Genomic DNA, 15,544 nt, shown 5'->3' on the forward strand with positions numbered 1-15,544 from the left:
AGTAAATTTGAATACAAAGTAATGTTTGTGTGGGTGTTGTATAATGACAGTTGTTGCCTTGAACAAAAGTCTTGCAGTTGTCATGGTTAAATTATGTCTGTAATATGGCACACTCCTTTAACACTTACCCAGCCCACCGGCAACAATCACCCTTCCACCGAGACAGCCAGCCACGAAGTCTGCTCGTTTTTCTCTCATCCGGGAGTTTCTTGTGGGCTTCAGCCAAACACCTATACAAAGGGCCAGAAGGTCAAAGGTCAGAATAGAGCTCATTCGGGATATGACAACCAAAGGAAAATAAATCTCAGTAAATGTTGTATTAAATTTGTACTTTCCTTAATCACTGTTCCCCTCAAACAAATGTGAGAACTGGCATATTACTAAAACAAATCAGCGAACTGGCTTTCCAGCAAAAGTGTGTCGCGTGTCATGGGATGTGTACTGACATGAGTGTAAATGCTCTGCAGAATGCCTGGATAATAAATGTACTAATTCAAAACAAGCAGAACGGTCAGCAGACGTCGACAGGTCAACACAAGTCAAGCTACAGACGTTTGATTTGCTCTTGAGCCATCTGTCTGATAAACAAACACACAGTGCAGAAAAACGTGCAAACTGTTTATCTCTGAGAGTCAGTGCTAGTGCAGTGCGTGACTATGCTTTATTGGCACCCTGGCTCTGCTTTGTACAGCCATGTATTAGCCTGTCTTTGTACCCTTATGTTCTATTCACTACTTAGCAGTGTGTGTAATATTTGGTGGACCCCACAGAACAATCATTTATATAAAAAGCTATTTATCATCATTCAATGTTATTAAATGTGTGTTACTCTCTGGGTGTGTTCATGCGAGTGTGTTTATTTATCTATTTGTCAAAGGCACTGTAGCATCAAGGCATCAGTTTGTGTGTGTGTCAAGTCACGTCAAGTCAAGTCAAGAAGCTTTTTATTGTCATTTCAACCATATATAGCTGACGCATTTCACAGTGAAATTAAACAACGTTCCTCCTGAACCCTGGTGCTACATACAACAACAGAAAACAGAAAACACAGGGCTAAGGACTAGTAAGTGTCCTCGCCACTGTGTTTACTGCCATGTATTCACTCAATTTTCTATGATATTTATTGAAACAATTTCTGTTTGGCACAAGACATAAGTGAATTTTGCTTTTGTTACAAAAGACTTGTCTGCCCTGTGTGGTGTAGCCGCTTATATTTAGTAGCCTCCTTTTTATCTGTCATTTCAGTGTTACATTTATCATTTTCAGTAGTGGGCCATGCATTTATCCTAGACCTTCGGTGGTGTCCTACCTGAATCAATTCACCTAATCCAGACCATCATTATGAAGCCACGACTGTAGAAACCATCGATACTATTCAGAAACGCAGTATAACAAAGCGCTGTATCACAGACAGGTATCTCATGCAGTAAGAATGAATGCAATTACTAAAGCAAAAGAACCCAATTAACACAACTGAAAGTCTCCTTTCACTGCAGCCATAGCTGTGCCGCCCGCATTTAGTGAAAGCATCAATATTAACCATTTGTTCCCATAAATTAGTTTTTTTTTTGTTGTTTTTTTTTTTTTATAAATGAAGCCAAATTGTGTTTTTTGTTCAAAAAAGGAAAATGGGAAAGAAAACAAAAACGTATTAATAGTTTATGAAAAAGCTTAATAATTGTTTTGAATTGTTTTGAACTTTCCTCGTGATGACCAGCAATATGCAACAGCTTAAAGAAACAGATTCAAGTAACATGGATTTTACTCTATAAGAGCCTACAGTGCTGACTGTGAATGGCTTAAGGCAAATACCTTTGATCCCGATAACATGTAATGTGATGGCTGAACTTTGATTAGATAGAAACTTTCACGTACACTTGGTTGCACTGCTACTTGAGCTTACATTTGGGAAATACCAAATCCATAATTTATGGATTTTTCTTGGGTTTTTTTCCGGTTTCACAAACTTCAAGCCAAAAAACTGAGTGACATAACATTAGACCAATGAAATTTCCGAACGGAAACGAAAAAACGCACCTCACCTGTGTTCTGAGCTGCACGGCATCAGGAGAAAAACTTTCACCGGTGTTGATTTTTAAACGCACGACGATGACAAAAGATAAACTCCGCAGAGTGATACAGTGGTACCTTGACCTAAGAGTTTAATTCGTTCCGTGGACGAGCTTGTATCTCAATTTGCTCGCACATCAAATCAGTTTTCCATATTGAAAATACTTAAAATGGCATTAATCCGTTCCAACCCTCAAAATGACACCCCGTTTTTTTGTTTCATGTTATTAAATTGGATAATACATTTCTAAATAACACATCTTGTATAAAAACATAATAGAAAGAGTATGTAAAGATATAATAATGTTTCATTCAGTGTACTTTACTGGGTCTGGGTGAAGGGAAAGCTCACTAAAACGCCAGTTGCAAATGAAATCCTTTAAGCACAGACAGGTTTCCAAAACTCGTGCTTTTTTATTTTCTTGGCAACAGCGTTATGGGTTAGTCAAAGAAACTTAGAAATGAGCATCAGAAAATAATGAGCACATAATCCTCAGTCTCACACGCACACACAGGCATTAATACCGGAAGAATGCAGTGACATGCTGTTCCCAAAATGCCGCTCTGCTCTTAAAGGAGCCACAAAATATTTCACCCGTTACACCGTGTAACAGACACTCTCTTTTGGTAAAGCCTGTGTAAAGTTCATTAGTTTCAGTGTAGACAAAATTCAGTGGGTGCGGCTTATATAAGGGTGCGGAAATTACGGTAATTTAATACATATTCGTGGATAAAATGTGCAAAAAAAGTAAGTCAGTGATTATGACAGAGTTTAGGCCAGCAAAGAAGAGCTTGCTGGCCCTGACGGCCCACCACTGATAATTTCTGAATGCTTTTGTCTCCTCAGACTGTACACTAAATTTCACAGCTGCTACATCTACATGCTACAGGAATCTTTTCCATGTCTCTATCTTTGTCTCTAATGCCAATTAAAACTGCTAAAAAGGTCTACATTTAGATATACCTGTCTAAAGGCAAGCACTATCAGTTAGGGATCATGCTTCCATTGTGACTGGTTGATCAGTGGACAATCACTGGGCATTATGAAGACTAATGATGCTTGATTATATATCACATAGTTTCATGGATTTCTTGAGCTAAAGAAATAACCAACTTGCTGACATCATACAGCAAACATGCTTTCTATTTTTCTATTTCTGTTACTATTTTATTGGTAATAAATGTATCAATAAACATTGATTAAATTAAGCAACAATTTATTTATAATGCCAGAAATCCAAATCATCAGAAACAATCAAGGGATTAAATATTTTAATATCAGACTGGGGATCAAAATTCATTAAATAGAAAACCTTCAAAAAGTCAATAGCAAATATAGACAGAATGATTTTCTGCTCTGCATAGTTTTTTACTAAATGCAGAAAGATGCTATATTCTATATTCTTGCAATTAAAAAAGCAAATGGCCCAGATATACTGTATTTAATTGTTTGTTCCTAAAACACAATAAGACCTAATTATTTCACTGTGTTTTTTACCAGCAGATAAACTCATTGTGAGTCACTATGTAGTAATTACATTCTATTCCTACTTTTGTGTTAGCAGGGAGTAAAAGAGGAACTTTTATAGGAACTATACATATGCATCTATATGTGTGTGTGTGTGTGTTACAACAATATGTATATGTTAAAATACTTTTGGAGGATACTGTACATATCCATTTCCTCTACTTTCCTACTCCTGTCCCTTCTCTATTAAGTGTCTGTCACTGTGAATCTTGGTTTTTAAATTAGAAAGGAAAGCATCAAGGAGTGTCTTATAATAAGTCCCTCCTTGATGCTGTCTGTCACAAAGAATAAATTAACATCACTAAGTGCCTTCTCCTTCTTTTGTTTTTCATTTGCTGTTTGGATCTGTAGACCTGTGCTCTAAGCCTTCTCTCCCCTTAAATCTCCTCTCCATGGTAACAGGATAGAGAAAGGTGATGTAGATGGATTTTATGTGCTCCACATGATTAAGATGAGTCAACAACCGTCGGAAATAAGAGCTGTTTCATACAGCTCTTCTGTGGCTTCACACCATGCCCGATACCCCTCCCTTTCCCCCTTACCCTCAGTAGGAAATGTATTGGAGCACTGATGACTTAATCTTGGTTAGTTTTCTTGTTCATGTCCACTTGTTTATTGCAAAACAGATGCTGAACCTTCAGTATGCAGATATGCTCAATTATAGAATAAAATGTTGTTGGGATCCAAAGCCTCATTAAAGAAAATCTTCCAAAGCTTCCACGTAACCACCAAATCAACCACCAAATATTACAAATGTACATCCATGGCATGGCATTGATTTGCAAAACCCCAACGATTACTCATACATTCTTTACTAATTGCATTTTTTTATGACCAGGGTGAGAAATCGGAGTTGGCTAGACTGGTTCAAGCTGACCTGGAGACAATTATAACTTTTTAGACTTAATAATATCCCACGGAACAGACGTCACTGATATAGATGTTTTACCTCAAAATGATATCACAGACCATTACCTCATACAGTACACACATTATAGACTTGGTAGGACTATTGTTCCAACTACTAAAGACAGATTCATAAGTAACCTGCCTGATCTATCTCAACATCTCACTATACCCCTAAATACTAATGATTTTGATGAAATGGTAAACAGCAAAGGCACTATCCTCACTAGCACCTAAGTTGCAACTAACTCACTAGCATCTAACATGATTGCCCCATCCGATTAAAAAAGCTTAGAGAAAAAACACTTGCACTATGGTATAATTATCATACTCATACCCTAAAGAAAGCAACCCAAAATCTGGAAATGAAAATGGAGAAAACAGAATTGCATACAAAGACAGCATGCTCAGCTACAGACAGGTACTAAAAGTCAATTGGGCATAACACCTGAGCAAGCTCATAGAAAACAAACAAAACAATTCTATGTTCCTTTTTAGTGCAGTGGCTGGATTAACAAAAAAAAATATCTCTGAAAAGAGTATTCTATCACAGTTTATTTGTAAGGCCTTTATGAATGTCTTCACTAAAAACAAAAGTATACTGCAAAGTATCAGAAATTGTGGAGGTCCAAGATCCAGTCTCACCTAAAGTTCTACAATTACAATTATAATGATTTACAGTATTGGGCAGGAACAGCTGTATGATCCTATCACCACAGCTAAACCAACAACATGTTTGTTAGATCCCATTCCAACAAAATTACTGAAGGAAGTGTAACATACAGCTGGAGAGACTTTTATTATTATTAATAACACCTGTAGGTCACGTCAGAAACCCCATCAAGTTGTTGGATAATAAGCCCCTTATTAAGAAACCTAATTTGGATCCAAAACTACAGAACTATTTTAAACCTTCCATTTTGGCTAAGCTTTTAGGCAACAATATCTTTCAAGAGTTTGTCAATTTTTAGGTCCCATCATAGCATAGAATCGGCGATAGTTAAAATCACAAATGGCCTGTGTTTAGCTTTAGCTGCATCTCTCTGTTAGTTTTACTAGACCTTAGTGCTGCTTTCGACACTATAGCTCAAGACTTTTTCCTAAATCGCTTACAGAATTATTGCGTTGGTTTAGATCCTACCTGTCTGATCGTTACCATTTAGTAGATTTAAATGGTGAACTATCCAGGTTAATGCAAGTAAAATAAGGGGTGCCACAAGGATCAGTTCTAAGACCTCTACTTTCCACAATATACATGCTTCCCTTGGGAAATATAATTAAAACGCATGGGTTTCCATTGTTATGCTGATGATATCCAGCTATATATCTCATCGAAACATCTCATTTGGCTAGGTTAACTGTGTGTTAACGAAACAAAAGATTGAATGACGAACAACTTTCTATTATTTAATTCTGATAAGACAGAGATTTTGCTCATCGGACCAAAAACCAATACACAGAAGCTCAAGCAATCCAATTTGCATTTAAAAGGATGTACTCTAAATACTAGTTTAACAGTAAAAGACCTGGAATTATTTTAGACATCAACTTGTCTTTTGAAAATCATATCACCTATATTACATAAACAGTCTTCTTCCGTCGTAGAAATATTGCTAAGCTAAGAAATGTTATCTATATCTGATGCAGAGAAGCTAGTTCATGGATTCATGACCTCCAGACTGGACTATTTTAATGCAATACTAGGTGGGTGTCCTGCATCATTAATGAACATTCTATAGTCAGTCCAGAATGCAGCAGAGTTCTCACAAGGTTGTCTTTTAACATGCTACAATTTAACAATATCTGGGATATTCTGTAAAGGTATATGCTTTTCTAAATGGATTCTGTAAATTATTTTTTGTTTGTTCGGTTGTTCCACCGATGTTGCGCTTTACTTTAGCGTGTGCTTGCACAGCCAATTTAACCAATTTAGTTCGATTAGCCAACATGTGAAATGCAAGTTTCTGCAGTTATTTATGTTTTTTTATTGATCACAATGTTTTTACACATTTTCTTCTATATCTTTGTATGATGTCCTGTACATAGTGGCTTTAAAGTTTTACCAAAGTTTATCCACATTGCCTTTCATTTGAACTTAAAAAAGATAGTTTCATCTTATCCACTTGTTGACTCCCCAAAACAAACACACACACACACACACACACACACACACACACACACACACACACACAATATTCAACTATATGTCGAATATGGGCAAGACTTGACCATTCTAAATTGACTATGTAAAAAATCCTTAGTTTGGGACACCACTACTATAGATGAATAAGCTAATGCTTAACGTCACATGACTTTAAGCCTTAGCCTTAGTCTCACTTGCATAGAATAATTGCATAGAAACAAAAGCAAGTAAGAATCTGTGCACGGTGGAAAAATTATAAAAAGAAGACACCAGTTTCCAATTGTGCTCTCCTCATTTTACGAAGAGCTGTCACCATTGGCATTTAAAAAGTAAGCTTCTGGTAAACTTTTAATTTAGATGCTAATATGAAAGTAAGCAAACAATAGCAAACCTCCCTTTCCTTGCTATACACATGTGCACTTCATTTAATGAAGTGCATAGAACACTGAGGCAAAACTGACCTGGGAAATGTGTTTTCAGCACTTCAGAATCAGTGAAGTGTTTTGAAACAAGTCACTGATGTTACTTTAAAATGGACAAAACAAAAATAATAAAAAGAGGCAGTGAAGGAAAATACAGGGAGATAGAGTGAGAGTGAGAGAATAGTAATAAAAAGACAAATAGACAAAAGGTTAAGCAGGGAATCACATATCCATCACCAAAAGTGTTTTTGAAGCATCCACAGAAAAGATAAGGCTTCCAATGTAATCAGTAGCTTTCTAAATTGCCACAGTAATAACAGAATAATGGATAAATTGGAAACCCTTTTAAAATGTAGCTGTTGCAATTTATGTTACATACAATGTGCTGCACTAAGAAATCATCAGAGGATAAATAAAACCAAGGGCATGCTCAAGTGCTGATTAAATTGGCTATATAAATGACTGCCACTGACACATAATTTAAATAAATTTAAGGTGCAAAAATATGATCATAACACAGTGAAAAATATTTGGGAAGTAGCTGTCCAGACAAGTGTGGTTTTATCACAAGGAGACATTTAATTACAGATGGCAACCTGAATGTGAATAGGCCTATATATTTTTATAAAGCATTTGGGTCAGTGTTTGCAGTTATGTACTATATTAAATATTTAAACATACACTTTCAGAAAATGGTGAACTCATCCTCAGCCTTTCCAGAATAAGTTATTTTGCTATCAAATATGGGATAACACAATACAGTCTTGGCACCCTCTGATGATTAACAGTATTAATACATAAAAAAATATATGTTTAACAAATCATTAATGAGAATCGTCATCTTCAAGCCAAAGCATCAAGACGTGTGCAGCATTAGTGGCAGCATGTTGTGAACATGGACTCATGGTGTAAGCTGGAAATTTCAAAAGCTTTACACTTGGTTTAGTTTAAACTTGTGCAAAACAGTGGAGGTGGTATGGCCCTCAGGCATTGACATTGATTTTTTACATTTCATTTAATTAGAGAATTAGAGAAAGATTGCACAAACCTTTACCCACCACTTATTTAAATTTTCCAACCCAGCTTTGTCTTTCTTTTTTTTTTTACATGAATAAATGAATAAATAATTTTTTACATGTTGAACCCAGAATGATTTTAAACAACACAAAAGAGTTCTCTCTTATCTTTGATCTTGCACACATTAATGATTCATGCAATTACAAAGCTCTTATAGCCTGCAGGTCTTGGACATTTATTCTTATTTCTAAAAAGCCATAAAGGAATATAAATCCATAACCTTGTGCTTTATGAGACGACTACTGAACTACTGTCTATGCTTCTAGATTTACAATTTTTATCATAAGTGTTGTGCTACATCCAGAGTGCAAAACATTTTTTTCATAATTAAATGAATGCATGCCATTTACAACCTAACTCTCTTTGTCACCACATGACACAGTTACAATCTGAATTCAAAACGACTGCTTTAATGGGTTCAATATATTTCCTAAAAAAAATGTACATGTACAACTTTGATCATTTCAGTCATGCAATTACATAGATGGAAAATTATCTTTTCCTACTAACCATTATTCTTTACTCTCTCTCTCTCTCTCTCTCTCTCTCTCTCTCTCTCTCTCTCTCTCAGATACAGCTGTGCTCATCTCTCTCTGTGTGTGGAACAGGAGATGTGTGTTGACTGACAGGTCTGCAGAATCAGAACAATGCCCCAGCTGGAAATGAGAACCTGAAAATGTTTATTTAAAGCTCACAAATCAATCATCTCTGACGCACACACACACGCATGCACACACTTTAGTGCAGTACACACACACAGCACCATATAGTAAATTGAAGTCTGCTGCTGCTCTTCTGTCCTGTTATATTCTTTAAATACCTTGAATTAATCATCAGCAAAAACAATCAGGATATCATGAAATTAATCTAAGCAACAAGCTTGCATTTGTCCACAACTCATATCACTTTGGATTACAAATGATTACCTTATAAGCATACCCATAAATAACAGCAAATCAGGACAAAATGCCTGCCTAATCACACTGAAATCCCACAGGAACGAGCTGCTCATCAGCTCCCAATAAATCACTAATGTTCAGAGTTGCACACTGTAGCTGATTTGAGTGGATCAATGTACTAATTCATGGTCATCCCAGTGAGAGCTGTGAATAAGACCTATGCTGAAATGTGCTGATTTTGACCAGCTTTTGACCAAGACCTGGGCACGTCTACAATTCTCAGCACATAGAGAGGAATTAATGAGAGTAAATGAAGAATATTCATTTCGAGGCATAATCTTAAAGAAACTTTATTACTCATTCTGCAGGTATCATTAATTTTCGTATCCTTCTTTTCTTATTAAATTTAATTCTAGATGTTTCATGTGTCTTGCATTTGGAATGTATCTAAATAATGTTAACAACATGCATTTGTACATGCAGTTTCCAGTAAGCATTGAAAATGCATAACACATAATATCTATTTAACTCATAACACATGATTAACTGTTTTCCATATTTTTGGACTGTTTAATACAGCTGTGAATAACAAAAACCAAAAAATAAAATAAATAAATAAAACAATACTATTACACTCAACAAATCAAACCCATCCAAATTGCTTATATGCAGTTTATTTTGTGTTTTTCCCCAACTATGCATGCCCATCTTAATCACTTTATGTATGTGAACCCTTTTGGTATTCCGACATTTCTTTCATATTCATTACTTTCACAATGTTGCACATATAATTTTGCCGTAACCAATAATATACAAACAATTGTACGTTTTACGTATTTATTAAACATAGTGGACAAATTAGTCTATGGTGGAAAAACACGTGTGAATTCCTTTTTTAAATAACAAATAGAACCAATGTTAACACCAAGTCCAAACCCAAATGTGCCCTGTGGCTGTTGATCAGACTTATCAACAACTTCGATTAAGCCTCAGATGGTGTTCCATAAAACATAAAACAAGAAAAACAAAAAATATTATTGTTGTTTAAATAATTGCAAGCTGTACAGACCATGAGGCAAGAAAAAACACTGATGTCTCCCTCCACCATGCCCAACAAGTCCAAGTTCATTTACATTTACACCATTTGCCAGGCACACTTATCCACAGCAATATATCTTATTTATAATCTTATTTATATATGAAGCTGTTAAGGGTTAAGATCATCGCTCAAGGAACCAGCAGTGGCAGCTTGGTGGCAGTGGGATTTAAACTCGCAAACCTTTATCAGGATGTTTTTGTGTTATTAGTTTGAGGTGGCATGTGTCTGTCTACTATATTATGACTTGGATGAAGAAATTGTAATAATTGTTTAAATAAATATTGGAAAAAGATCCACATAAAGGGAAAAGATTTAAAATTATTTCGGGTCCAAGACCATGTCCATTACAATGTGTAGAAGCAGTTTGTGGTACTGGTTGTCAAGTATAGAATATAGACTGAAGAATTTCTACATTTCCATGACTGTAGAAAGTTGTAGTTACAACTGCATAAAATACATCATTGGGCTACTAAAATATCTATTTAAAATGTCCCTTGGGCACTCTACAAGATATCAGATTGTCTCTTGACCTTGATGACTCAAGACTCTGACAGCCAAGAAGGAAAAGAATGCAGATCCACAGAAAGGAAAGCAGAGGCACTTATCGAAAGAGAAAATGTGAAAGAGATGCAGGAGAGCACACAGTGACTTACTTTCTCTCTCACATACACACACACAGGGAACACTTAAATACAGTGGTGTCACCTCTAAAACTGCAGGAAATCTCTCCATGTCCTGCAGTGGCTGCCCATAAATACAGACCTCTCCCCTTGTTTGACATTGTATAGCTGTCCAGAGCAATCAGAAAATTGTGTGTGGTTGCTGGATGTTGCGTATGAACGTAAAGTGGGTATAGCTACATGTGCAGTACCTTGATTTACACACAGTTAGAACAGACATAATAAAAATAACTGCCACCGCTAATGACTGAGCATGCCCTGCCCTACTACACTCTATCACCAGAAACCAAGAGACTTGATTCACATCAGCTCATAAGAATAGCACACAACATTATACTGTTTTTGACTTCAATAGAGCATGACCACATGAACCACAGCTGTTTGCTAGCAGGGTGCTGGCATGAATTGCGATGCTGAATCATGATAACCTGGGCTCATTAGCCGATGAGGCAAATTTAGCTTTGTAATTCACTTACCGCTGCTCGCTGTCTGTTGCACTCATCCCAAGACAGAATAATTTACTGCCTGCTGTTTATCCCCAAGCACTTTTTTTGTTATCTAGACCCTGCAAGTGGCTCAAGTTAATCAATTATTTCATTCCTTAATCTGGCCTTTATTTTTTCAGTAAAAAGCTCACATTTCCTACAATGCTGTTGCTTCAATCAAAGAAAAAATACAAGATGCCTAAGACTATAATAATTTACTTAACAACTCACTGTCACTCACTGCCACACAGCATGCAGTCTGTATATATTTGTGGAGACATTCTTGTACTTTTCGGCTTTGCTTCGCTTTAATCAAATGCTTTTGATTTGGCACAGATGGAAAAAACAGGACTGTTTGTCGTCTAATTGCAGCCTGGATTTTGTGCGCCACTCTATGGGTTGTTGAATGTGTCTAAACATTTCTAACAAATGCCTGCTGTGTTAGCCATTCAACAACATTAGCAAATGTCACTGCTAAATACAAGACACAAGAAGAAGTTAATCATGCCAGTGCATCATCTGTGAAGGACTATCATTATAGATCACGCCCAAAATTTGATTCAGTGCAATATTTCATCTTTTTTTTTTACTGCCTTTTAGTGTGGAGTAGTAACTTTCACAGTTGCCAATGCATGCTTTTACAGTAGTTCCTGTCACACATTCTCACTTCACCCAAGCACATCTCCCGTTGTCTATGTCAAAAATCATTAAAGATCCTAAATTTTTTTGTATACATCTATTTTTAATGACAGTAAACAAATACTGTTACAGTCAAAGATTATTCATAAAAGACACGACAACATATACTGTAAATATTCAGCATTTTTTTATCAATCTTGCCATCATTTTATACATTTGGGTTGTGTTCATATTTGTGGTTGTACACTATAGTTACAAAGTCCAAAAGTATATAGTTACAAAGGCCGAAAGAAGAGAAGGAAAGGAGGGAGATGTCTACAGAGATGACAGGGTAAGGAGAAGTGTAGGGGAGTGGAGATTCGGGTTGGCACTTTAAATGTTGGTACTATGACTGGTAAAGGGAAAGAGGTAGCTGATATGATGGAAAGAAAAAACGTAGGTATGTTGTGTGTTCAGGAGACCAAGTGGAAAAGGAGTAAGGCCAGGAACATTGGAGGTGGGTTTAAACTGTTCTATCATGGTGTGGATGTAAAGAGAAATGGTGTAGGGGTGATTCTAAGGGGAAAAGTTTAGTAAGTGTGTAGTGGAGGTGCAGAGAGTTTCTGATAGAGTGATGATCGTAAAGTTGGAAGTTGAAGGGGCAATGATAAATGTCATCAGTGCTTATGCTTCACAAGTGGGTTGTGAGATGGAGGAGAATGAATATGTTGATGGAGAAGTATAGAGAAGGTCAGAAGTAGTTGCATTGTGTATATGTGGATTTAAAATCAGGTGTGTCAGAGAAGTATGTAAGGGTGGTGCAGGACATGTATGAGGACAGTGTGACAGCAGTGAAGTGTGCAGTAGGATTGACAGACTGGTTCAAGGTGGAGGTTGGACTGCATCAAGGATCGGCTCTGAGCTCTTTCCTGTTTGCAGTGGTAATGGACAGGTTGACAGACGAGGTCAGACAGGAGTCTCCATGGACTATGATGTTTGCGAATGATATTGTTATTTGTGGTGAGAGTAGGAAGCAGGTTGAGAAGAGCCTGGAGAGGTGGCGGTACACGCTGGAGAGAAGAGGAATGGAAGTCAGCAGGAGTAAGAGTACATAAGCAGGAGTGTACAGAGTACATGTGCGTGAATGAAAGGGAGGGCAGTGGAGTGGTGCGGTTGGAGGGAGAAGAGGTAGAGAAGGTGGAGGAGTTCCGGTACCTGGGGTCAACAGTGCAAAGTAATAGAGAGTGTGTTAGAGAAGTGAAGAAAAGAGTGCAGGCAGGGTGGAGTGGGTGGAGAAGAGTGGCAGGAGTGATTCGCAGAAGAGTATCTGCGAGAGTGAAAGGGAATGTTTATAGGACTGTGGTGAGACCTGCTATGTTGTATGGTTTAGAGATGGTGGCATTGAGTAAAAGACAGGAGGTGGAGCTGGAGGTAGCAGAGCTAAAGATGTTGAGGTTTTCGTTGGGAGTGACGAAGATAGACAGGATTAGAAATGAGTTTATTAGAGTGACAGCGCATGTAGGACGTTTTGGAGACAAGGTGAGCTAGATTGTAAAGGTTTGGACATGTTCAGAGGAGGGACATGGGGTATATCGGTCGAAGAATGCTGAGGATGGAGCCACCAGGAAAGAGGAAAAGAGGAAGACCAAGGAGGCGGTTTATGGATGTGGTGAAGGAAGACATGCAGGTAGTTGGGTTGAAAGAGGCAGATGTAAAGGACAGGGGGTTATGGAGACGGATGATCCGCTGTGGCGACCCCTAATGGTAGAAGCCAAAAGAAGAAGAAGAAGACACTATAGTTACAAAGTGACAAAAGCTTTAGTAAGGTAGGGTGTATAGTGCGTAATCAACATCATCCATCAAGATATCTGCTTCCATAAAATAATTAAGTTTTAGGTTTTCTTTTTACACTTACAGTTTAATAAAATTTTCTGATCTCAATGACTCATCTTTTTCACTGGACTAATCATGACATGCAGATGCAGCCATAATGACTGCTAGAGGAAAATGTCCTAAATTTCTGCCTCCAAACAAAAGCTAAGGAAGGCAGCATCATGATTACCCCATAGAACTGATGAATTTCCAGCTCTAACTGGTTAATATATTCATAATAATATGTTAATGTCCTTGAAGTAAGAACTTATTCACAGGGAAATGGCAAATGATTATATAAATTAAGCCTACAATGCACATATTTTAGTTAAAAAGAAAAGCTTACTTATATAAGAACAAAAAATTAATATATTGAATATGCATGGATTCCTATAGGTTTTTTTTTACTTACAGAGCACTGTGCTATATTAAGTTTTCCACAAATTTGACAAGCTAAGCCTTTTCTGCAGCTTTTTAAATAAAGAGAAGATGAGAAACTGATGATCTATTGACTATTTATGTTTTACACAGTTATGAGCTAATACCTGTTATAATAAAGGTGACAGTAAGAACTAACATGTTTTATGGACTGTGGTCAAAAATATGGAATTAATCAATTGTCATTGTAAGCCGTACTAGGGTTAAAAAAAAAACTTGTCCTGCTCAGAGCCCTGACCTTAACCCCACTAAATGCTTTTGGGTGAGCTCCAACACCAACAAACCTACTTGCCCAATACCATTGCCTGACCTCACTAATGATCTTGTGTCTAAATGGGCGAATATATAATGTAGTGGAAAACCTTCACAGAAAAATAGGATGTTATATTTATCAAGCACTTATGAATGTTATGGTCGGTTGTACATAAAAAATGGACCTTATACTAGATGTTGACGTTTTTTTATAAATAAAAATTGCATTTACTGGTAAATTACTGTGGTATAAGAGAAACAAAGCAAGACATGGCTTACTGTAAATTAATCAATGACATAGTGGCAAGGTCACCCAGCAGAAAAACAGGTCAATTTTTATATTTACATCCTCACTCTAAGCTAATGTTTTTCTGACATGTTATGCTAGGGTTGTTTTTTCTGATTTGCTGGCAAGTGTTTATAGCAGGTATGCGAGTGGCCATGAGTCACTGTGGATAACTGTGGAGCTCTCTATGCATGCATGGTATGTGTGAATGCGCAGTGCGGTATCAGTGTGTGCAGAAAGAAGTGGAGGGGAGAGGGCAGCGCTGCAATATCTCAGCTCACTCTGACTCTGGCTCACTCTCTAGACTTGACTCATGACTGTCTCAGCCATGCGCAGACTGTCACTGAGAATTTCTCATTCTCTTCCGTCTCATGCATGCACAAGGAGAGTGGATGCTGCAATGTCAGGACAGAATGAGGGGTTAGAATGTAGAGAAATGGCAGGACAAGTTGAACAAACTGTTACAATGTAAGTGCCAAGAATCAAGAAAAAGACTGTCAGACTGTATTTGGTCTGGTTTTGACATAGACTGAAACACAAACAGCAGGCCACATGACGTGTTTAAGAGCTATGTGTATAAACTCAGTTTGAATACAGAAAGGAATGCAGCTTCCTGTTGGACCAAACCTCAAGCACCTTTGTGCACAGAAAAAGCCTCACACCCCTGCTGTCTGTTAATAGCCTGTCCCCCCTACAGACCGTTTCAGTACGACATCTGTAAACAACTACATGTGATTCGAAAATTGCTTTGACACGGTTATTACAGCAT

The 15,544-nt window shown here is 37.2% G+C and overlaps 1 protein-coding gene across 2 annotated transcripts in view; it reads right to left on the reverse strand.

Annotated features, from left to right (window-relative positions):
* Positions 1-15,544, reverse strand: part of LOC124399102 (kelch domain-containing protein 8B-like) — a 112,637-nt gene that overhangs the window by 13,382 nt on the left and 83,711 nt on the right. For both annotated transcript variants that reach the window (XM_046869818.1, XM_046869819.1), the window contains exon 6: positions 129-230. In XM_046869818.1, the coding sequence (XP_046725774.1) occupies positions 129-230 (102 nt within the window). The remainder of the gene's footprint in view (positions 1-128; positions 231-15,544) is intronic.

This window comes from Silurus meridionalis, chromosome 16 (assembly GCF_014805685.1).
Source record: "Silurus meridionalis isolate SWU-2019-XX chromosome 16, ASM1480568v1, whole genome shotgun sequence".
Classification (NCBI taxonomy): Eukaryota; Metazoa; Chordata; class Actinopteri; order Siluriformes; family Siluridae; genus Silurus; species Silurus meridionalis.